Source organism: Hypanus sabinus, chromosome 7, assembly GCF_030144855.1.
Source record: "Hypanus sabinus isolate sHypSab1 chromosome 7, sHypSab1.hap1, whole genome shotgun sequence".
NCBI classification, from domain to species: Eukaryota; Metazoa; Chordata; class Chondrichthyes; order Myliobatiformes; family Dasyatidae; genus Hypanus; species Hypanus sabinus.
In genome coordinates, this window is record NC_082712.1 from 148,544,457 (window position 1) to 148,569,558 (window position 25,102).

The 25,102-nt window shown below is 40.8% G+C and overlaps 1 protein-coding gene across 1 annotated transcript in view; it reads left to right on the forward strand.

Annotated features, from left to right (window-relative positions):
• The window catches only part of ndufs3 (NADH:ubiquinone oxidoreductase core subunit S3), a 21,688-nt gene extending 4,008 nt beyond the window's left edge, over window positions 1-17,680 (forward strand). Inside the window, exons 4-7 of the mRNA XM_059975953.1 lie at window positions 406-555; window positions 12,750-12,875; window positions 16,335-16,454; window positions 16,645-17,680. Coding sequence (XP_059831936.1) covers window positions 406-555; window positions 12,750-12,875; window positions 16,335-16,454; window positions 16,645-16,812 — 564 coding nt within the window. The 3' untranslated portion in view covers window positions 16,813-17,680. The remainder of the gene's footprint in view (window positions 1-405; window positions 556-12,749; window positions 12,876-16,334; window positions 16,455-16,644) is intronic.
• The last annotated feature ends 7,422 nt before the right edge of the window (window positions 17,681-25,102 follow it).

Sequence of the window (25,102 nt, forward strand, 5' to 3'; positions counted from 1 at the left end):
CCAGAGCTGTTGTTTCTTTCTACACCTTGCAGCATATTAGGCGGCAACCTTGCTGTTTCTTTAGCATTTGTCTGTTTATCATGATGCTGAGTTGCTAGTTCGACACTTGGCCCAGCACAGATGGAAAACATGCAAGGAGCTGAATGGATTCCAATTAGGGACCAATCTTTTCAAGTCCGGTGTGGATGCCTTTGCACCACTAGCTCCCAGATTTCAGCTTTTCTTAATTCCGATGAGGGATCATTGATTTGAAACTTTAATTCTTTTTTTTTTCCCTGCAGTTGTTACTTGAAGTGCTGATGTTTTCAGCATTGTCAGAATTTATTTCAGAGTTCCAGCAGGTGCTGTTGTTTTGTTTTTTTAAATTTTTGTTAAGTATTCTTTGTTCTGCCCTTTGTTCAATAGGTGACCTGTTACAATGAATTGGAGCTTCTTATCCATCCAGATGGTATAATACCTGTGCTGACATTCCTGCGAGATCATACCAATGCTCAATTTAAGTCACTTGCTGATGAAACGGCCGTGGATGTCCCTACCCGTCCATTTAGATTTGAGGTAATGTGATATCCAGTCATGGTTTGGGGAACTGATATGAAAATGCAATTTAGTTATAAAGTATTACATATATAGTAGCTTTCAAATTGTACACCTTTTGTTATAAGGATTTCAATTTACTTTGCCATTATTGTGTAGTATCATTGTTTGAGACAGTAATAAATATATTGAGCACGAATCAATTCTTACCTGTAAGTGCTGAAGTTATAATGTAGTGCCATTTATGTGTTTTGGTCCTGAATTTAACGTAATCTGTTCAGTGTAATGGAGCCAAATGTTTTGGAGAAAATTAACTTGTCTTGAGTTACAGTATTACTTGTGTAGGCATAGTCTCTCTGTCAGTTACAAGATTATGTTCCTTGGAGAGGTTTATTGGTTTCAGTCCCCAATAACACCCAGATACTTTGATGTCTACCCAAGTATTTATATATCCTGTCCCTTAGAATATCCAGATATTCTGAAGCATGGGATACATAAATAATTGGGTAGACGGGGCCTGATTAGGGATTATCAGCATGGTGTAGAGTGTGCTTTGTTGTGTATAACTAATTGTAGAGTTTTTTTGAGGAGGTTACCAAGAAGGTTGATGAAAGAAAGACAATGGCCGTTGTCTACATGGATTTTACCATGATCTTTGACAAAGTCCCTAATAGGAGGCTGGTCCAAAAGTTGAAGTTGCTTGGCTTTCTGGATGAAGTGTCCAATTGGATCCAACAGGGTTTAGCAGGAGAAGATAGGGAGTGGTATTAGATGGTTCCCTCTCTGACTGAGGGTCTGTGACTTGTGTAGTACCTCAGGGATTGGCGCTACATCTGTTGTTACTAATCATCTGTATTAATGACTTGGATGATAAAATTGTGAACTAGTTCAAGAAATTGCAGGTGATACCAAGATTGGTGGCACAGTGAACAGTGAGTAAGGCTTTCAAAGGTTGCAAGATGATCTCGACTAGCTGGGAAAATGGGCTGAAAAATGGCATTTGGAATTTAGTGTGAGTTTGCATTGAGGGAGGACAACCCAGGTTAAGACTTGCTATGAGGTATGCTGTAGAACAAAGGGATCTGGCAATATAGAACCATAATTCCTTAAAAGTGGTATCACAGGTAGATGTGTCTATAAAAAAGAGTTTTTAGCACATTGGCCTTCATAAATCAGGGAACTGTTTTTTGTTTAAGTGCAATCATGAACAATAGCCAGATCAAAAATGCTGATCAAGTCAACTAATTCCCAAAGAGAACTCTGATAGGCCAATCAGATGGTTCACTGCTGCTCAGTGATAGAACATAAAAAAATCATATGTACAATTAAGAAACATTAAAAAATAGTAGAAATACTGGAGTCATGATTTGGATGCTATATCTGTTTGCAGTTCTGGTCACCTATCTACAGGAAACGTCAATAAACTTGAAAGAGTGCAGAGAAAACTTACAAAGATATTACTGGGACTTGAGGACAAGAGTCATAGGGAAAAGTTGAATAGATTAAGACTTTATTCCCTGGAGCACAGGGCAATAAGCAGAAATCTTATAATAATATACAAATTTATGAGGGATGATGTAAGCAGGCTTTTTCCCCTCAGGTTGGCTGAGACTAGAAGTATTGGTCACTGGTTTAGGGTGAAAGGAGAAATATTTAAGGGGAATCTGAGGGAAAACTTCTTCATTTGTAGAGTGGTATAAGTGCGGAATAAACTGCTAGCGGAAGTGGGGTTCAGTTGTAACATTTAAGAGAAGTTTGGATAGATACATGAATGGGAGATCGTTGGAAGAATATGGTCTGGGTGCAAGTTGGCATGGACTAGATGTGCTGAAGGGCCTGTTTCTGTGTTGGTACACTCTATAATTATCTCATGTCTAACCAAAGATACAGGTATCTCTAGATTAAAAAATCTGTGTTAAAACACCATTGACTTTTCTAAGTATATCTTTGACTTACAAGTCTTTTTTTTTTGGCTGTAATAAATACAGCTGTCCCCCGTTTTTTGAATGTTCGCTTTATGACACCTCGCTGTTAGTTACTTGTTTTCGCTAACAGAAGGTGTTTTCTCTGATGAAAAAAGGCAGCGCGCTCTCCTGAGCAGCCAAGCTCCTCCCCTGGAACTGCATTCTAGCCGCCATTGCTTAAGCACATGCCTGTGAGCATCAATGCTTTATCTCGATTTATTTTGTGCATCCGTTAGCAAGATGAGTTCTAAGGTATCGGAAATTCCTAAAAAAGCTCGTAAGGGTGTTACACTTAGCGTAAAACTAGACATGATTAAGGGTGAACGAAGGTAAGGACAAAGTGAGTTTGGCTTGTGGAAGCTGATGATGATGTTGAAGAGGTTTTGGCATCCGGTGACCAAGATCTGATAGAGGAAGAGCTGATGCAATTGGAAGAGCAAAGGATAACATTCAAAACTGAATGCAGTAGCGAACGGACCGAAAGTGAAGTCATCTAGGAACTGAACGTGAAGCAACTGTGTGAGATTTTCGCTGTGATTGACAACGCTACAATGATTGCAGAAAAGTATGACTTCAATTTTGAAAGGGTACGTAGGTTTAGGGCATGTTTGCAGGATGGTTTGAGTGCTTGCAAAGAACTATGATAGGAAAATGCGCGAGGCTAAGCAGTCAAGCATACTGTCGTTTTTCAAGCCTTCTACATCGGCCACAGCAGACAACAAACCTGGACCTTCGACATCGAGACAGGCAGACGTAGAAGGAGATGACTTGTCTGCCCTGATGGAAACAGACAACAATAAGATGACACCCCAGTGTCCCACCACCCCAACCTCCGACGACTCAGCCTAACACACCATCATCAGTGTGCTCACTGTCTTCCCGATTCCGGTAAGTAAAACTACAGTGTACATACATTATTTCTACTTAGGGTCACCCTCCACCTCCACCTGGTCCTAACTCACCTGGACAAAAAAGACACATACATTTGGATACTCTTCATAGACTTACAGTTCAGCATTCAACACAATCATCCCTCAGAAACTGATTGGAAAGCTGAGCCTACTGGGCCTGAGCACCTCCCTCTGCAACTGGATCCTAGACTTCCTGACTGGGAGACCTCAGTCAGTCCGGATCGGGAGCAGCATCTCCAACACCATCACACTGAGCACGTGGGCTCCCCAGGGTTGTGTGCTCAGTCCACTGCTGTTCACTCTGCTGACCCACGACAGTGTTGCAACACACAGCTCGAACCATATCATCAAGTTCGCCAATGACACGACCGTGGTGGGTCTCATCAGCAAGAACGACGAGTCAGCTTACAGAGAGGAGGTGCGGCGGCTAACGGGCTGGTTCAGAGTCAATAACTTGTCTCTTAATGTGAACAAAAGAGATGTGTTACGAATGTGCCACAACTCTGAGGGGCCGAAGGGTACAAAGTTGCCCCCTCCTTTGTGAGAATCGCAAGATCGCTATTAATTCGGATCTGGGACCCAGGAAATGAGAGAGAGACATCCAGAATACACAGGGTTTGGAATGTGTCCTGGCCTCAGCAAGACAGAACCATTGATAACGGCTATTGTCTCTTGGAGACGGAGTTATGTATTGAGTACTGTACTATTCATTGACGCCCTCAGGGGACGACCAGAGTGGGCTGGTTGAGGGATTGCATCATTCCAACCTGATTGACATCTGAGACCCCGTGAGTAAGGATAAAAGAGGGTCTGGGGAACAACCCCTTCAGACGCACCAGGAGAAACGCTAGAAATCCCGTGACAGCGTTTAATAGCGACAGCCGGTGGGGGGCTCGCGTACGTCCTTTCCCTTTGCCTGGGATTGGGGCCTTACCACTGAAGAACGGCTTAGCTAAAGGAGAGGCCACAAGTGACCGGCCACACCAACGGAACTCTCGAAGGATTGAAATCATAAAAAGGAAAAGCTGGCAAGTTTCTAAGAATCTCTCTCTTGACTCCAACCAAAGGCTACAGCCTGAATGAACTGAGTGACTTTTATATTTCCATCGGACAATACATTATCCCCTCGACAATGATAGAGCTTATTTCTTATTGATTATTATTATACCTGCACTTTTAGATTTAGTATTGATGATGTATATTATCTGTATGTTTGCATTGATATTATTTTTGTGTATTTTTACAAATAAATACTGTTAAAAATAGTACCATCAGACTTCAAAGGACCTCTCTATCTTTGCTGGTAAGTGACCCAGTTACGGGGTTCGTAACAGATGGTTGTTGACTTCAGGAGGGCACGGAGCGACCACTCCCCATTGAACATCGACGGCTTCTCGGTAGAGATTGTAAAGAGCACCAAATTTCTTGGTGTTCACCTGACGGAGAATCTCACCTGGTCTCTCAAAACCAGCTCGATAGCAAAGAAAGCCCAGCAGAGTCTCTACTTTTTGCGAAGGCTTAGGAATGTCCATCTCCCACCCCACCCCCCCCATCCTCATCACATTCTACAGGGGTTGTTTTGAGAGCATCCTGAGCAGCTGCATCACTGGCTGGTTTGGAAATTGCACCTTCTCGGATTGCAAGACCCTGCAGCAGATAGTGAGGTCAGCTGAGAAGATCATCGGGGTCTCTCTTCCCGCCATCATGGACATTTACACTATATGCTGCATCTGCAAAGGAAACAGCATTATGAAGGACCCCATGCACCCCTCATACAATCTCTTCTCCCTCCTGCTGTCTGGGAAGAGGCTCCGAAGCATTCGGGCTCTCACGACCAGACTATGTAACAGTTTCTTCCCCCAAGCTATTAGACTCCTCAATACCCGAAACCTGGACTGACACCTTGCCCTATTGTCCTGTTTATTATTTTATTGTAATGCCTGCACTGTTCTTGTGCACTTTATGCAGTCCTGTGTAGGTCTGTAGTCTAGCGTAACTTACTCTGTGTTGTTTTTTTTTACGTAGTTCAGTCTGGTTTTTGTACTGTGTCATGTAGCACCATGGTCCTGAAAAACGTTGTCTCATTTTTACTATATACTGTACCAGCAGTTATGGTCGAAGTGGCAATAAAAGTGATTTGACTTGACTTTATATAGGCTGTGTATTTTTATGTGTTATTTGGTACGATTTGGCAGCTTCATAGCATAAAGGTTACTGGAGAGAGTGCTTCTGCGAGAGCGTTTGCGCCGGGTGTTTCTGCCGAGAGCACTTCGCTTGTGTGAGTTTTTCGCTACGGTGGACAGTGCTGCAATGATTGCAGAAAAGTATTTCTGCTTTATATAGGCTGTGTACTTATCATTACTGCTTTTACTATATGTTACTGTTATTTTAGGTTTTATGTGTTATTTGGCTTGATTTGCTAGGTTATTTTTTGGGTCTGGGAACGCTCACAAATTTTTCCCATATAAATAAATGGTAATTGCTTCACTTTATGATATTCCAGCTTATGAACCGTTTCATAGGAACGTTGTACCTTTGGATGGCGGGGGAAACCTGTATTGGGCCAATTGCTGTTCACAGAATATACTGTACCAAAATACCTGTAATGTATTTGGCTTTGATTTTTTTTCTTGATTTATGAAATTTCATTTAAAACAATTGCCAGGAAACAAGCATTTTGTAAACCAATATGACAATCGTCTATCTGGCAAACCATTTTGAGAGTTGAGGTTTACCGGTAGGTTTTCTGCCTCACTGTAGCAGGGAAATTGTCATTCTCTGTCATATCAAAGATAGTTCTGGCAAAAGAGCAGAGCAGATCAGTGTGATTTAAAGACTTAGCTGTGTATGTAGCTTAGCAGTGTGAAGTGAGACACAGAAGAGGTGACTATCCATTTAAGGCATTGTGATTGCCCATGCAATTTTTTGCTTGTCATAATTCTTCATCCCAAAAGAATCAGGCTTCCACAGTGAAGAGAGAATGGGGCTGCAGTTGTAGAGTGGCTCTCCCACTCAGTTCTTCCCATACCAACTTTTTTTTTCCAAATCTAATTCCATTATTCCATTACCTGTCCACTTTTCCAACTCCTTTTACTTTGTGTATGTTCTGAAGTGTTAGTTGGAGATGACCGTTGTAATCAAAGTCATGATCCTGTTCAAAGGCCATCTTGGAACTTGTGCCTAATAGGGAGCAGGAAGGTTTGGCAGTGTCTAGTTGATTGAGTGGCCTTTACTAAGAAAGTTTGCTTTGTCCTTTTTTAAACATTTAGCCAGAAAAATACAGACTGGTATAACATTACTGTGGTTGCAAAACAATAATGGGCAAAAAATACCTTCATTCTAAAAGTTGAGATGTTTGCAATTTTTTGGTAAGGGACAGGAAAATTGTCTGAATTTGATACTGTGGCACTATTGAGATTAGACTTGCCAGAGATGGTTCTGTCAATGAGCTAGGTCAGGGGTCGGCAACCCGCGGCTCCGGAGCCGCATGCAACTCTTTCATCTCTGTGCTGCGGCTCCCTGTGGCTTTGGAAAATAAATAATGAGTATTTAATTAAAATGTATTTTATGTTAGTTTGTTAGTTTTTGAAATGTAATTCTAAATTTGAAGATTATGGTGATCTTGTACAATCTAAATAAAACGTGTTTTTTGTCGCTATTAATATACATCACCACTGCCAATGCCTGACACCCGCCAGTGCGCGATTTCTTTAATTTTTCGATCCAAGGGAGGCTAACTATGGAGAATTCTAAAAAAAGAAAAGTGACTGAAGAAAACAGAATGTTTAATGATACGTGGGCAGATTCATTTGCTTTCACTGCTGATGAGACTGGTTTACTGGTATGCTTAATATGCAATGAGAAACTAGCAAACAACAAAAAGTCAAAAGTCGCAAGACATTTCCAGAATAAACACGCAGCCTTTGCTCAAAAATATCCGGATGGAGATGAGAGAAAAAAAGCCGTTTCGGAACTGATGCGGAAGGTTGATCTGAGCAAAAATCATTTCAAGAAGTGGATGAAGTTTGTAAAATCAACTACATATGCTAGTTTTGTTGCCGCTCAGGAAATAGTCAGGCACAGGAAGCAGTTTACAGATGGTGAATATATAAAAGAATCTTTCATTAAGATTTCAGAACATCTATTCATGGACTTTAAAAACAAGAGTGAAATTGTGCAGAAAATCAGGGATATGCCCCTCTCTGCAAAGACAGATCAATAAAAATGGCAGAAGACATCACAAGACAGCAAATTAAAGACATCAATTCAGCTGTGGCCTACTCGATTGCCTGTGACGAGTCCAAAGACAAAGGTGATATTGAACGAATAGCGCTGTTCTGCCGGTATGTAAACTCTGCCGGGCCACAGGAAGAAATGATTGAGTTGATACCTCTAAAAGGCCAAACTCGGGGGGGAGGACATCTGTGAGGCTGTCTTGAATTGTTTAAGAGCCAAAGGAATAAAGACCACCCACCTGGTGTCAGTAGCTACTGATGGGGCACCAAGTATGACAGGAGCGCACAAGGGATTTGTGGCTTTACTGCAGAAGTCGCTGGACAGAAAGCTGCTGATTTTTCACTGCATCTTGCACCAAGAGGCACTGTGCGCTCAAACATTTCCTCCGGAATGCACAGAAGTAATGGATGTTGTCATTCAGATTGCCAATAAAATAATGGCAAAAAGTTCAAATCACTGTCAATTCCGTTTGTTACTGGATGAGCTGGAAAGCGCATATTCTGATCTCCTGCTGCACAACAAAGTCCGGTGGCTGTCAAGAGGGGAGGTGCTGAAACGCTTTGTCGCGTGTCTGGAAGAAGTGAAAACTTTCCTGGGCAGCAAAGGGCTCACCATTCCTGAGCTGGAACAACCAGAGTGGCTGGAAAAGCTACACTTCATGGTAGACATGACAGCACACCTGAACATGCTGAACACAGCTCTTCAGGGGAAAGGACGCACAGCCCTGCACATGTTGGAGGATGTTTTGGCATTCGAGCGCAAGTTGACAGTGCTTGCCAGAGATTTACAGAAAGGCACATTGTCTCACTTCCCCAATTTGAGAGAGTTCAAACAAGCTCATGACATGATAAATTCGGAGTATTTACATTCTGCAATCATCGCAATGCAAACATCGTTTGGGAAACGCTTCTGTGAGTTCAGAGAGGAAAAAAACACATTATTCTTCCTGGTCACTCTCCTAAGCATCGATCCATCCCTACTGAATACGACTGCATTGGCAGGTGTGAGTCACCCTAATCATGAGATGCAACTGGCCGACATAGCCGACAAAGACATATGGGTGTCCAAGTTTAGACGCTTGACAGCAAACCTTGAAGATGTTGCCCGTCAGAAGGCCGTTCTTGCTCAGAATCACAAATGGAGTGATATTGAAAGCCTCCCCACACCGGACAAACTTGTGTTCGAAACATGGAATGCTATCCCCGACATTTATGTAAACATTAAAAAGTATGTGCTTGGAGTCCTGTCAATCTTTGGATCCACATATGTATGTGAGCAGGTGTTCTCCAACATGAACTTTATTAAAAACAAACATCGTGCACGCCTCACAGATGACAGCCTGCGATCCTGTGTAAAGATGAAGGTGATGTCATACAGCCCTGATGTGCAGACGCTGTGCGCTGAGGTGCAGGAGCAGAAATCCCATTAACCAAGTATGATAAATATTTTAATTGCCTATTATTTTACATATATTCATATTTTTTCATTGTTCAGTGAAATAGTCCTTTTATTTTTCAGGATGACAGCTGGCTGACATTTTTGGTTTGCTGCTGGCGGACAATTTAAGTTCGGCGTTTTTCATAAGTACAAGAAGGACTCAAATAGACATTGAGTATTTTACTTAAAAGTAACCTTCAACCCAACATCTTTTTTTCGGAGTTTTTTGTTGCATGCAGAAATGTAATTTCGTTTTCTCTGCAGGAGTTCATCGATTTCATAAATGCAACACATTATAGTTTGTTTATACATAGCATAAGGGCAAAAAAAACCCATTTAATGCAGTGTTATTTCATTTTAAATGTCAAATGGGTTTTGTGGCTCCCAGTGTTTTCTGTGGGAAACGGGTCCAAATGGCTCTTTCAGTGGTAAAGGGTGCCAACCCCTGAGCTAGGTAGTGAAGTTACTTCTGGTAAAGTGAAGGAGAAATCATTGATAAGATGCACGCAGTGGATCTGCAGTCTGAGTATTTGAGTTTCTTGTTGATCGATATAAAAGTCTTATAAAGCTTGGGCTTGCCTCCTTGGTTTGTGCTGATGACCATGAAGCAAAGTTCGACTTTTACCTGGACTCCTATCTTCTGGGAGGCTTCATTAGTAGAAAAAACTATTGATGCTTTTCTCCTGGGAGACATCAGTGGCAGAATTGGTAATCTCACCAGGGCTGTAGTGTTAAAGTACGACCTCTCTACTGAACTCCCTGCCACCACATGGGTCTCACCATGTATGAAGTACTGTTGGCATTATACTGTTTATTTTTTAACTTGTATATGCACCTGATTATTTGTTAATTTATTTGTGGTAATATTATTTTACGTGCTGTGAGTTCACAGGTGAAGTGACATTTCCAGCATAAACTTAAATCATTGAAAGATGCTGTACAGTTGTGGCAGGGCTTGAACACTATCACCTCTCATAAAGTTAAATCAAGTAATGTAGGTGACGGCAGGGCTTCACTTGCAGATGAGCTCAATGCCTTCTATGTTCACTTTGACCATCAAACATGAACCATCACAAACTCTCACAGCCCTTCTTGATTCTGTGATTTCAGTCTCTGAGGCTGATGTGCGAGCACCCTTCAGGAGGGTGAACCCACAAAAAGCATCCACAGATGGGGTACCTGGCCAAGTAATAAAGACCTGTGCTTATCAACTAGCTGGAGTGTTCACTGAGATCTTTAATCCCTTGCTTTGGTAGTCTTAGGTTCCCACTTGCTTCAAGCAGGCTTCGATTATACTGGTGCCCAAGAAGAATGTGGTGACCTGCCTCAATGACTATTGTCCAGTAGCACTTGAATAGACAGTGATGGAGTGCTTTTAGAGGTTGGTAATGAAACTTATCAACTCTTACTGGAGAAGTGACATTAGATCCACTCTTAATTTGCCTACCGGTACAACACATTCGCAGTGGGTGCCATCTCATTGGCTCTCCCCGCAACCTTGAAACATCTGCACAGCAAAGGTACAACATCGGAATGCTCTATTGACTACAGCTCAGCACCTAATTCCATTATCCCCTCAAAACTAATCAATAAGCTTTAGATCTTGGCCTCAGTACCTCCTTGTACAATTGGATCCTCGATTTCCTCACTTGCAGGCCCCAGTCAATTCAGATTGGCAACAACATCTCCTCCACGATCTCTATCAGCACAGGTGCACCACAAGTTTGTGTGCTTAGCCCCGGCTCTACTTGCATTACACTTATGACAGTGTGGATAAGCACAGCTCCAATAGCATATTCAAGTTTGCCGAAGACCCCACTGTCGTAGGCGGAATCAAAGGTAGTGATGAATCAGCATATAGGAGGAAGATAGAAAATCTGGATGAGTGTCATAGCAACAACCTCTTACTCAATGTCAGCAAGACCAAGGAGCTGCATAATGACTTCAGGAGGGAAAACCAGAGAGGTCCACGAGCCATTTCTCATCGGAGCATCAGAGGTGGAGAAGTTCATCAGCTTTAAACTCCTTGGTGTTATTATTATGGAGGACCTGTCTTGGGCCCAGCATGTAAGTGCAATTGCAAAGAAAACACGGCAGTGCCTCTACTTTCTGTAGGAGTTTGCAGAGATTCGGGTTGACATCTAAAACTTTGACAAACATGTATAGATGTGTGATGTAGAGTAAATTGACTGGTTGCATCATAGCCTGGTATGGAAACACCAGTAGCTTTATACGGAAAATCCTACAAAAACAGGTAAAGCCCTCCCAACCATTGAGTACATCTATATAAAACGCTGTTGTAGGAAAGCAACATCTATAATCAGGAACCCCTACCACCCAGTTCATGCTCTCCTCTCGTTGCTGCAATCAGGAAGAAGATACAAAAGCCTCAGGACTCTCGCCATCAGATTCAGGAACAGTTACTACCTGTCAATCATCAGGCTCTTGAAGCAAAGGGGATAACTTCACTTGGCCCATCATTGATATGTTCCCACCACCAACAGGGTCACTTTTAAGGACTCTTCACCTCATATTTTCAATATTTATTGCTTATTTATTTATTTTTATTAGTATTTCTTTCTTTTTGCATTTGCACAATTTTCGCACTCTGAACGCCCAAGTTGGTCGGTCTTTTTATTGATTTGGTTATGGTTATTCTGTAGATTAAGTATGCCCATGAGAAAATGAATCTCAGGGTTGTATATTGTGACGTACATGTACTTTGAAAATAAACTTACTTTGACTTTTCCCTGAGTTATATGTAATGTTGTTTACCTTGGTCTGAAAGAATGTCGTTTTGTTTGGTGGTATACATATGTACAGTTAAATGACAAAAAGAACAAACGAACTCAAATCCTTATGCAATGATATTTAATGTACCATTTGCCATTGTAATTGCTTTCTATATCGCATATTAACTTTCAATGACTCATGAACAATGTCATCCAGATCTCCCTGAACATTTAGAGCTTTTAAAAGTGCTGCATGTTTCTATTTTTTTGTCAAATTTACAATTTTTTGCCTTGCATATCATCTTCCATTCACTTATGCTATCTCCATTTACTTGAAAGCTCTCTGTTACTACTTCCTTAAGTTTTGAAAGAACTATCCATGCAGTGCTCTAAGGACAAGCTAGAAAGCAAATGGCACAGGTCTTACGATCTTGACCAGATTGACCTCCAACACTCCTGAATGAAATTGGGAAAATTGTCTCCAAAACACTTGTGAAAGGCCTCAAGGTTAAAATAGATTTGTGCATTTATTTACAGGTTGAGTTTATGACAGCATCATCATTGATGCGATACTAAGAAGACTTGTATTGCCAATTACATTGAGGATGGATTCTTTTATTAAAAGATGGCAAAAATGCTGTGCTTTTAGTATTGCTGCTACTTGGTTAGAGAATGATGCTCAAAGAAAATTAATGTATCTTGTTTTGGTTATTTTTCCACACATATCTTGCTTTTCATACTTTAAAAAAATCACAGAGTTAATCATTAACAAAAACCTTGAAAGCAAATTACAAACTTGCTTGGCTCTATGCCTACAGTAAAAAATAGAATAGTTTTAGAAGGGTAGACAAATTATGAGTCATGTGGTTTTGTATCAAAGTGTTCTGATTAGTGGTCAGAATTTAATTTGAACATGTTTATTTCTTTTCCAACAGATTGTATACAACCTGCTTTCTCTGCAGTTTAACTCTCGTATTCGTGTGAAGACTTACACTGATGAATTGACGCCTCTGGATTCCTTAGTACCTGTGTTTCAAGCTGCAAACTGGTATGAGAGAGAGGTGAGCTGAAGGAATTCAATAGAATAGTTTTTTTTTCTTGTTCTGAGAAAGGGTCATTGATGTGCAATGTTGATTTTTTTTTGTCTGTTATGCTGGCTGAACTGAGGTCTTACAGTAATGTCTACTTTTGATCCCTTTGAATAATAGTTAATCTCTTGGGAAAACCAAGACAGACTGTAATCTTTTTGTATAATACACTGGGGTGCTCTATTCAGTAACCTCATGAGGTAACCATACCCTTTGGTCAAGAGCAGATGTTATCAGGTGGTGCCCAACCTTCATTGGGTGTTTCGACCTTCAACTACTACGCTATACAGGTGGCGGTTCAGCAGTGGTGGCCAAGTAACTGCCCATCTGCTCCTGACTTCCAGCTCAACTCCTCTTGCCTGCTCTACATCCAAGTAAAGGCTCTTTCTGCTTCTTCCCCATCCTGTGAGCTGTTTGGTTCTTGCTCTTTTCATCAAGGCCCAGTGCAGAGAGCAGCCTCCATGCCAGCCTTGCCTGGAACCCTGTAGCCATGTCTGCCATCCTGTATCCCTGCACTCCTGGACTAAAGATTGGTACTTCAGAGCCTTCCTCTCATAAGCCTCATTGCATCCTTACTTCCATGGTATTGTGAGCTCCACCAGGATGACTTTCTTGTCTTCAGTGGACCACAGTATGATGTCTGGTTGAAGTGTCAACTTCAGGAACCACACCTTCCTCCCTGCATCAACCCTTATCTCCCATGATTTGGCAGTTTGCAACAGATTGGATTTAGGCCTCTTTAATATGACTGGCATGGCCCTCTCCTTGATGAAAATGACTGCCGTGTTTGCCTCTCTGCCAGCTGTTCTGTTTTTATACCTCTCCCACTCCAGTGTGTCAGCAGGGGACAGCAGGACCTTGTCATGGCCACCTATACTGTCCTTGTGTTAAAGCTGTTTTAAATCCTGATAGTATGTGTGCCAATGAATCCTGCTGACCACAAAGCCTACAGTTAGGGTCCCCCCCTCAGCCCCCATGTGTGCAGCTTTGATGCTGTAGGGGGAGAATCATACACAGACTGAAGGAGGAAAGCAATGCAGAAGAGCTTCCAGTCTCCAAAGCTCTGGCCAAGTGTTCTTGCACTTGGGAAGATCGTATTTTGTCCAGGCACTCTTGACTACTGCCATAATGTAGTTCTAAGGAGTGATAGATAATTGAACTAAGAGTAGAACAATATTAGATGTTATGATGTCCTAAATCTTTGCAAAAGTGGATTAAGTTTTGTACATTTTATCAGGTATGGAAGCAAGATTTCAATGATCTTGTCTGAATTAGAATTCAGTCAGAAAACTAAAATAACTAAAGGGAACCTTTTACCATGTGTCTCTAGGTATGCGGCTCATTAGGCCCTCGCTAATGGCCACTGGACTCTAGGGTGACAGAAACACCTTTCTTAAACTCCATACATGTAGGGTCGGTAATGACTTGGGTCCCACCAAAACCGGGAAGTTGGGATAATCTGTGTGGATACTGTGTAAATACTAACCCTCATGGCAATTAGCTGTTAACAAAAAATAACAGATTGTACACTGCATACAATTATAAAGAAAGTATATTTACAAATGTCAGCTTTATCAAACAGTTAGTAGGGAAAAGAAAGGGGGGAGAAAATAGAAAGGGTCCATTACAGTTAACCCAGTCCAAATATACACATAAGTTGGAGCTCACCTTGAAGTAGTCTTTAACTCGTGCGCTGGACCTACAGTCTGTGTGAAAGCATACTCCACCTTCTGAATGTTGTTTGAAACCCATCTCGGACAAATGGGCTGCCCCATGGGAGTATTAGTCCTTCCTCCTTGAAGCCATTCATCTGCACAAACCACATTGTGCAATAGGGACGACATCCTCAGCCATCTTCCCTCTTACCTTCTTCCAGCTCCTGCCAAAAAGACCTCAACCCACACCAGTGTCTGATGCAAAAAGCTCTCTGCTCAGTGTTCTCTAGAACCTTCTCCCAATTCCACCATCCTGATTGGATGACGCTACATTCCTAAGCACGAACATCACAACCCCTTATCTTTAGCTCAAACCCAAACCTGCTGAAAGCAGAACAGGCTGCTCTTACAGAACAGCTATAATGAAATACCTACAACATAGCAGAAAAATCTTAACCAGGGTGTTACTAAAGTAGGCTCCATACTGTTTGGGACCACTTCTTTTCAGTTCATACCGTGTCAATGCTTAGGATGTTGGAATTGGTGGCTTTGTGGCCAACTTTGCAGACAATATAAAGATAGGTGAAGGGGCAGGTAGTTTTGAGGAAGCAGGGAGTCTGCAGAACAATTTAGACAGATTAGTAAAATGAGCAAAGAAGTGGCAGATGGAATACAGTGTAAGGAAGTATATGGATATGTACTTTGGTAGATGAAGTAAAGGTGTAGACTATTTTCTAAATGGAGAGCAAATTCAGAAATCAGAGGTAGAAAGAAATCTGTAAGTCCTCGTGGAGAATTCCCTAAAGGTTAATTTGCACGTTGAGTCAGTGGTAAGGAAGGCAAATGCAATGTTAGTATTCATTTTGAGAGGATTAGAATATAAAAGCAAGGATGTAATGCACTATAAGGCGTTGGTCAGTCTGCACTTGGAATATTGAGAGTAGCTTTGGGCTTCTTATCTAAGAAAGGATGTGCTGGTACTGGAGAGAGTCCAGATGCGGTACACAAGAATGATTCAGGAATGAAAGGGTTAATGTATAAGGTCAGGTTGATGGCTCTAGGCCTCTAATCACTGAGGTTCAGAAGAATGAGAAGTGACAAAAAAGGCTACCCAAAACATTTACTTTTTTTTAGATCCTATTGAAGCACTTTGTATGGCCAGTAATTTGCATACATTCTGAAGTTGGTCCATATAAATGCTGGATGTCCGGGTTATTAATTTGGTGGAAAGAGGTTGCTTGTGGATGTCAGCAGGCTAGAGATAGATGAATGTTTTAGGATTTAATTTGAAGGATGGGGCCAGTTGTGGTAGTGTACAGTTTTGTTGGCTTTATGTTATCTGGAAAGAGCAGATTTAATCAACTAGGTGATTTTTTTTTCTCCATTAATATTACTAATTTTAAGTGAGAAATTAGCATTAATGTGCTTGAATCATATTAACTGTTATTTAACTCTTATTTTCCAAATGTAGCCATGCAATATAATAATTAGGTTTAAGGCAACCATTCTGTGCTTTTGGATACATAGGGCACTATTGTGATAAATATCTTGATTTAATCTAAACTATAAAATTCAGTCCTGTGACATTTAAGCAATGTATTTAATTTAGCTTAAAATTTTACCCCCAAATAATTTTTTCTCTTACAGGATAGATGAACTTTATGTCTTCCATTTATAGTATGTCTCACATCTATCAAATTTATAATTTAAATTTCTGATAGAACTTATAATTGTTATTTGTTTAATTGTTATAATTGTTACTGTTTTTCCATTCCAGATTTGGGATATGTATGGTGTATTCTTTGCTAACCACCCAGACCTAAGAAGAATACTCACAGACTATGGATTCGAAGGCCATCCTTTCCGCAAAGACTTTCCACTGTCTGGCTATGTGGAGGTATAATATTTGATATCTTCACAAGTGTAGATTATCTCTATTTGTATTTCCTTCATGCTGCTCTTGAATTATCAGAAAAAAATATTGGAGTGAAAATCTGCAACAAATGTACTTCAGAAATTTGCAACATATTAAGCACAAATATTTATTGTTCTAGTCCATGAATATAACCACAAATGTTCCCGTTTAGGTACGTTATGATGACGAGGTGAAACGTGTGGTTGCTGAGCCTATTGAACTTGCCCAGGAATTCCGAAAATTTGACCTCAATAGCCCATGGGAAGTTTTCCCAGCACACCGTAAGCCAGCTGAGGTACCAAAACTTGATGCAGGAGAAACAAAACCCGAAACTAAGTGAACAGAGACAGCTACATCTTTGGGAAAGCTCTGAGCAATATCACTTTTCATGTGGACCTAAGTAGCTGATTTTCTGTAATGCCTAAAGGTTTATCTGATATTTATGTAAATAAATTACATGTACAAGTTAGCTCTGCTGTAGTTTTAATTGTATTTCAGTTCTTAACTTCTTATGTGCCACAAAAGGATACTTTTAACTTGGAAATCTAACTGACAGTGAGATATTCTTTTGATTTTGTCATGAAGCTTTGCTTGATTTCTTCTGTTTTCAAATGTTCCTTTAACATGGGCATTGGATTTTGTAGTTCTTTGATGGACTGAGGTTAGTAAATCTATAGAGCAGCGTTTCTGAACTAGGATTCTGCGAGAGATCATGATTTAAGAAAAAAATTAACATCATTTTTTGAACTTTGGGTGATTTTAGCCCTCTCAGCGGTGTGCAGAGGCAGAGCAGCCCCATTTGCAATCTCGGTAGAGGTCATTCAGCATAGTATGGCAGTGCACTGTACTCAGTTTTGACGTGGGATGTTGATAATTGGTGAGCACTGTATTGCACAGAGGGGAGGACAGTATGCTGATGAGAGGCGTAAAGTGCGTTTTCTGAGCATTGCATGAACTCGCCCAACTTGGGCTATGACATCAACCTCTCCATCCTGAATTATGTCCTCCAACTTCCTCTTGCACGCTGCTGACTGCCTTATGGAAGCAAATAAACTCTACCAGTGTGGTAGAAAACTAGAGGGAAATTTCATTGTAAAGAAGGAATTTCTATGCACCATGACTGCTGCTGGCCTGATGCTTTGCTGTTGTTGTAAACATTGCAAAAGGTGGATTGTGTAGGTTAGAAGTGAATTACATTATGAAGTTTTCATATTTTTTGTGTGGTTTTCTTGTTTATTTATTTATTATGCTGTTCTTTTTTATATTGTATTAACCCCTATTCCATGGTGCCTAGTCTACAGCAAACAACTACAAATGCAGCAATGGCTCCAGCAAAACTGAAAAGACAAGTAAATCACAGCCATATGACATGTAAAAGTGCTGCGTATTTTAAATGGCTATGGGAATCTGAAGATAAACAGTAAAGCTTGTAATTAGAATCAACTTACAATCTTTAACTAAATTAAATCTACCAAGCCCACTTTTAGAAAAATTAAATCCCATGTTGGCTTAAGCCAGTAATTTAACAGAAATTTATTAAGTTTGCCTTATGAGCTTTTAAAATTTATGAAAGGGAAAGAGATTAATTTCCAGAAACGTAATCTCATTTTAAGTACCTTTTTTTTCCAAGAAAGGTTGGCTAAAAATTCATTTTCTATTCAAAAGAGCATTGACAATTATTTTTAGATTATTATATCTCCAACTTACTGATCATGCTAATGTGTCTTGAGCTGTAGATATAATTTTTATGCAGGGATTCCCTGAGACCTAAAAATCATTTCAAGGGTTTCTCCAGGGCAAAAAGGTTGAGAAAGGCTGCTATAGAGTAATAACTATACAGAATCAAAGAAAGACTGCCCAACCTGGGCCTTCAACTAGAGTGCAGAAGGCAACAAATTGGGCAAATACAAAAAGAAGAAACAATAATAATAAATAAATAAGGCAAGGTAAGTGTATTTGTACAGCACTTTTGAAATTCAACATTGAAAGTGCTTTACATAAAACAAGATATAAAAATCAAACATCAAATTTCAGACAATATAAAGACAATAAAATCTCACAGAATAATAATAAAGAAATAAAAGTTACATTGCAAGAGATTCTAATTAAAAGCTACACCAAAAAGAAAAGTTGTAAGCCTCAATTTAAAAAAAGCTTAAAGTTGGGAAGGACTTCAGATCCTCTGGAAGATTATTCCAGATATGTGGAGCATAGTAACTAAAAACTGCCTGATCATGGTTTGATCCTTGGGATGGTAAGCAAACCTGTCCCAGAGGACCTGTGAGCTTGGGAAGGTTCATAATGCAGCAAGAGGTTGGAAATAAACAATAAATAGTAAGAACTTGGAATGAAGAGTCCTTGAAAGTGAGTCCATAAATTGGGGGATTGTTGACTGGCTATCGCAGCCTGGTATGGAAACACCAGGAATGGAATGTACTACAAAAAGTAGTGAATACATCATGGGTAAAGCCCTCCTAACCTCATCCTAATGTTTGAAGGGTAGAACCGTTCCTGAACCAGGTGATTTGAATCTTGAGGCTCTTGTATCTTCTTCCTGATGGCAGTAGCAAGAAGACAGAATGTCCTGTGTGGTGGGGTTCCCTGATGATGGATGCTGCTTTCTTGTGACAGCATTTCATGTAGATGTGTGAGGGCATTATCTGTGATGTATCCACTACTATTGTAGTATATTCCGTTCAAGGGCATTGGTGTTTCCATACCAGGCTGTGATGCAGCCTGTCAATATACTCCCCACTATATATAGACATCTGTCAAAGTTTTAGGTGTCATGCCATATCTGTAAGCTAAGGAAGTAAAGGCACTGCTCTGCTTTCTTCGTAATTGTGTTTGCATGCTGGGCCCAGGACAGGTCCTTTGGAATAATAACACCTAAGAATTTAAAGTTGCTAACCGTCTCCACCTTTGATCCTCTGATGAGGACTGGCTCATGGACCTTTGTCTTCCTTCTCTTGAAATCAACAATCAGCTTCTTGGTCTTGCTGACATTGTGAGAGGTTGTTGTGCATGACGCCACTAACTCAGATTTTCAATCTTCTTCCAATATGCTGATTCATCACTACCTTTGATTTGGCCTGCCACGGTGTCATCAGCAAATTTGAATATGGCATTGGAGCTGTGCTCAGCCACACAGTCATAACTGTAAAGCGAGTAGATCAGGGTACTAAACACACTGCCTTGTGTACCTGTGCTGATGGAGATCATAGAGCAGAAACAGTGAAAAGCTTGTTTTGCATATCGTTTGTACAGATCAGATCATTACACAGTGCATCAAGGCAGTACAAGGTAAAACAATAACGAGGCACAATAAAGTGTAACAGCCTCAGAGGACCTGCAGTGCAGACAAGGTGCAAGATCATAACAAGGTGGGTTGTGAGGTCTGGACAACCTCTTGCTCAAGTCAGCGAGACCAAAAAGCTGATTATTGACTTCTGGAGGAGGAAATCAGTGGCCCATGTGCCAGTCCTCATTGAGAAGTTGGAGGTGGAGAGTGTCAGCAACTTTAAATTCCTTGGTGATATTTCAAAGGAACTGTCCTGGGTCCAGCACGCAAGTGCCATTATGATTAAGTGATTTCCTCACTTGCAGTCCCTGGTCAGTTTGGATTGGTAGGTTATTTCAGGTTTTTGTATCTTTTGTCTGAAGAGGGGAGATGAGATAATGTTGGGAGTGAGAGGGGCTTTTGGCTGTTTTACTGAGACAGTGAGAAATGTTGATAGAGTCCATAGAGGCTGGTTTTTGTGATGTGTCCACAACTTCCTACAGGTTCTTGCAGTCACGTGCAGAGCAGCTGCTATACCAAGCCATTATGGGATGCTTAATATGGTGCGTTAATAAAAGTTCATTCAGCCTCTGTCATATTGTGCATTTATTTTGATAAAATTAATTTACAAATCTTAGATTGTGGTCTTTTCTTAAAGGCCTCTGTCAATCCTACAATCAGATACTATGTATTATTAAATGGCTGAATTTAAAATCAGAGGAATCCAATTCACAAAATTTCCCAAACAGAATAAAAATTGTATATTACACATGGGCAACATGGTAGCATGCAGTTCGCATAATTGTATAACAGCGCCAGTGACCCGGGTTGAGCCCTGCTGCTATCTGTGAGGAGTTTGTACGTTTTCCCTGTTACCCCATGGGGTTTCTCCAGGTGCTCTGGTTTCCTCCCACATTGCAAAGACGTACAGGTTTAGTAGGTTAGTTGGTCACATGGGTAGAATTGCGTAGTGCGGACTTGTTGAGCCAGAAGGGACTTGCTGTGCTGTATCTAAGTAAAAGAAACATTCCAGGGAATATCAATATTTATGCTTTTTTACAAGCCATAGGTATAAAACTGATGCCCCAAAGTCAATAACTACATTATCTGAAAGAAATGCAGAATGAACCTAACTTTTATTCTTCCCCTCTAAGAAAGTAATGCTGCAAGGTCAGAGAAAGAGCCAATAATCCTCTATCTTCTTTTAGGTTTCCCATTGCTGATCAGAGATGCTTGTTGTAATAGAAAAGGATTTGTGGGAATTTATTGTTTTCCAATGAGCTATGATAAGATACTAAAGGCATGTTCTTGGAGTCAATGAGATATTCTTGTGGCTGAGTGTATGGCCAGGTTCGCCTGGACTAGCTTTTGCACATTCCAACTTTTTCACTTCAATTTGCAAGTACCGAAGATTGGGATCTCTCTTTGCCTTCTGCTCCTCAAAGGAAGTTTGGATAAGTGGTCATAAATTTTGCTGAGGAATATACAAGTTCACGTTCATTGTCATGAGCCCAGGGTGTAAATGCCATGAAAATCAGCACAGTATATTACAAACATACTAAACACAAATTACATGAACTTAAGTCAACATAAGTTATACGTAACTTACAAGACACAATAAAGTATCACAGCAGTATTAGTACAAATATGGGAAATCTGGTTTGTGGTATAATTTGGGTTTTCAAGCTCAGGCAGTGGAGAAGGAGCTGTTGATGAACCTTGAAGTGTTGGTCTTCAGGCTCCTGTACCACCTACCTGATGGCATCAATGTAGAGGAAATATGAAACATTAGTATGAATGAAAGTAGCCAATGTAATTTAACTACATTACACTTGGGATTGTAAGGGAAGGGCAGATTTAGTAATTCTTCTCACTTTCTAGGTAAATCTTAGAAATCCCTAAGGTAGGGGGGAAATTAGTTCCATTTATTATCAAAAGTATGTATGCACTATACAACCTTAAAATTTATCTCCTTACAGGTAGGCACAAAAAAATAGAAACCCAAAAGAACCCATTTAAAAAAAAAAGAGGACTGACAAACACCCAATTTGCAGAGAGAAAAAAATACAAATTGTGCAAATGATAAAAGCAAGCAAAAAGCCTTTAACTGAAGTCCACGAAGAGGGTCTATCCACAGGCATGAAGCACAAACTCAGTTCAGCGCAGAGCCAAGTAAACGTCCTGGCCGGTCCTTCTCACTCCTCGGTCCCTGACTCCCTGACCTCTTCAATCTGGCCTAGCGCTTAAATCGTTGTCCAATCATTGGGTTCTATCACTTCAATACACTCTGGGCCTGGACTCTGTTGCCACAATTGGGCTTGAACCTGACCTTTCCAATTCAGCCCAGCATTAAATCGATCAAACTTTGAGTCTTTCCTCACTTCGGTGATGGGCCACATGCCTCGTCTCGCTTTGGTTCTGCAGAATCGAATTGCCTCAGAAGTCTGAAGACAAGTTATAGGCTATTGTTTTTGGAGATTGGTTACCAGAAGAAGCCTGATTAACAAAGTATTTAATTGCTTTCTGTTTTATTGGTACTAAAAGTAGTTGTCTTCAACAGCACCATCTTAAACCGTATGACAGTCACACCAGTAACAGGATAATTTCATGCAATATTTGAATAATTAACTTAAATTTATTATTATTGCAGAAAGCCATACTGCCAGGAAACCTCCAATTTAACCCTAGCCTAATCATAGGAGAATTTACAATGACTGATTAACCTACTAACCGGTACGTCTTTGGACCGTGGAAGGAAACTGGAGCACCCGGAGATATCTCACACATTCCATGGGGAGAATGTACAATCTCCCAACAGAGGACACTGGATTGAACTCTGAACTCCATATCAAGCTGTAATAATGTCACAATAAACGGTACACTACTGTATATTATTAGTTAATATTTATGAAGTTTCAAACAAAATGATGAGATTCCATGCTGAGATTTGTTAAGCAAGCTAATGGCATTGTGAGGTGAGGCCTCCATCGGTCAGACTTGATCATGGATATTGTGTCCTAGCTGTCTAGATACACAAGCCTGGGCAGTAAAATATGGAGAGCAAGCTGTTGCCCATGTAGCAAGATGAACGCAAAGGAACGGCAGAGATCAATACAGTTTGGTACCGGCAGCATTGCAGGAGCTGCCAGTCAACATTGAGCTGAATGTAGGACTGCCCTAGGGACTGCGGCTCTGGATTTTTCCCTCTGTGTTTACTCCCGAAGCTTTATGTACGGCAGAGAGCATGCTGACTGGTTGCGTCACTGACTAGTATGGAGACATCAATGCACAGGATAGAAACAGGCTGTAGAGCAAGGCATGAGAGTGCTTCTACTTTCTTAGAAGTTTGCGTAGATTCATCACATCACCAAGAATTCTGACAAACTTATAGAGATGCTGTTTTCCCCAGGGCTGAGATGGCTAACACAAGGCTGCATAGTTTTAAGGTGTTTGGAAGTATGTACGGGGGTAAGTTTTTCACACAGAGTGTGGTGGGTGCATGGAATGCACTACCAGCGACAGTGATAGAGGCAGGTCAATAGGATCTTTTAGACAGGCACATGGCGCTATGCGGTAGGGAAATTCCAGGCAATTTCTAGAGTGGGTTACATAGTCAGCACAACATTGTGAGCTGAAGGGCCTGTAATGTGCTGTAGATTTCTATGTTCTATGCACAGTGGAGAGTATCCTAACTGGTTGCATAGTAGCCTGTTTGGAAACACCAATGCCCATGAATGGAAATGGTTACAGAAAGTGATGGACACATTCGACTCCATCACAGGTAAAGCCCTTCCCACCGTTGAATAGAGTGCTGCCGCAAGAAAGCAGCATCCATCATCACAGATCCCTACCATCCAGGTCATGACCTCTTCTCTCTACTATCGGTGGGCAGAAGATAACAGAGTCCCTGCGTCCCACACAACCAGGTTCAGGAACAGTTGTTACAACCATCAGGCTCCTGAACGAGCATGGATAGCTGCAATCATCACTATTCTGAATTGATTCTACGACTACAGATTCACTTTCAAGGACTATTTACAACTCATGCTCTCAGTTTTTTTATTCATACAGTTTGTTTTCTTTTGTTAGTCTTTCTGTATAATCTCTGTAAAGTCTATTCTATTTTTCCATGTAAATGCCAACCGAGAAAATAAATCTCAAGATATTACATAGCTAACATGTTCAGTATCTTATTTTTCTCTTTCCTACCCACCTCTCACCTTCCAGCTATCCTACCTCCCTTCCCACCACCTTTTTATTTTGTTGTCTTGCCCATCCCTTCCAGTCCTGAAGAAGGGCCTTGGCTCGAAATGTCGACTGTTTATTCATTTCCATGGATGCTGCCTGACCTGCAACAAAGCACAACTAAACAAGAAATAAGGAAAGGGAAGATAGAGTATGAAAGTAAATCAGCACAAAATATAAAAACAGATACCAGAAGTTTTTATAAATATCTAAAGTGGAAGAAGGTGGCTAAAGTCAATGTAGGTCCCTTAGAAGATGAGAAGGGGAAATTGATATTGGGTGATAAGGAAATGGCTGAGGCCTTGAACGACTATTTTGTGTCGGTCTTCATGGTGGAGAACACATCTGATATGCCAAAGAATGATGATGTGGATAAAATGGGAGGTGAGGATCTTGATAGAATCACTGTCACTAAACAGACAGTGATGAGAAAACTAGAGTGACTGAAGGTAGTTAAGACCCCTGGTCCTGATGGGGTGCATCCCAGGGTGCAGAGGGAATTGGCGAGAGGTTATAGTAGATGCATTGGTAATCATTTACCAAAACTCTCTAGACTCTGGGCAGGTTCCGGCAGATTGGAAGACTGTAAATGTCACACAACATTTTAAAAAAGGATGTAAACAAAAGATGGTCAACTCTAGGCCTTTTAGCTTAACATCTGTAGTCCAGAAAATGCTTGAAGCTGTCATTAAGGAAGAAATAGTGAAAGGAGTGGTTCCATTAGACAGACGCAGCATGGATTCAGAAAGGGCAGGTCCTGTTTGACGAACTGACTGGAGTTCTTTGAGGACATAGTGAGTGCAGTGGATAGAAGGGAACAGGTAGATGTCATATACTTGGATTTCCAGAAGATGTTCGATAAGGTGCTGCACAAGAGACTTATAAATAAGATACAAATGCATGGGGTTGCAGGAAGTGTATTGGGATGGATAGTGGATTGGTTAACTGATAGAAAGCAGAGAGTTGGTATAAATGGGTGTTTCTCTGGTTGGCAGTCAGTGGTGAGTGAGGTGCCGCAGGGGTCGGTGCTGGGCCCGCAACTGTTTACCATTTACATTGATGATTTGGAAGAGGGGACTGAGTGTTGCGTAGCAAAATTTGCTGA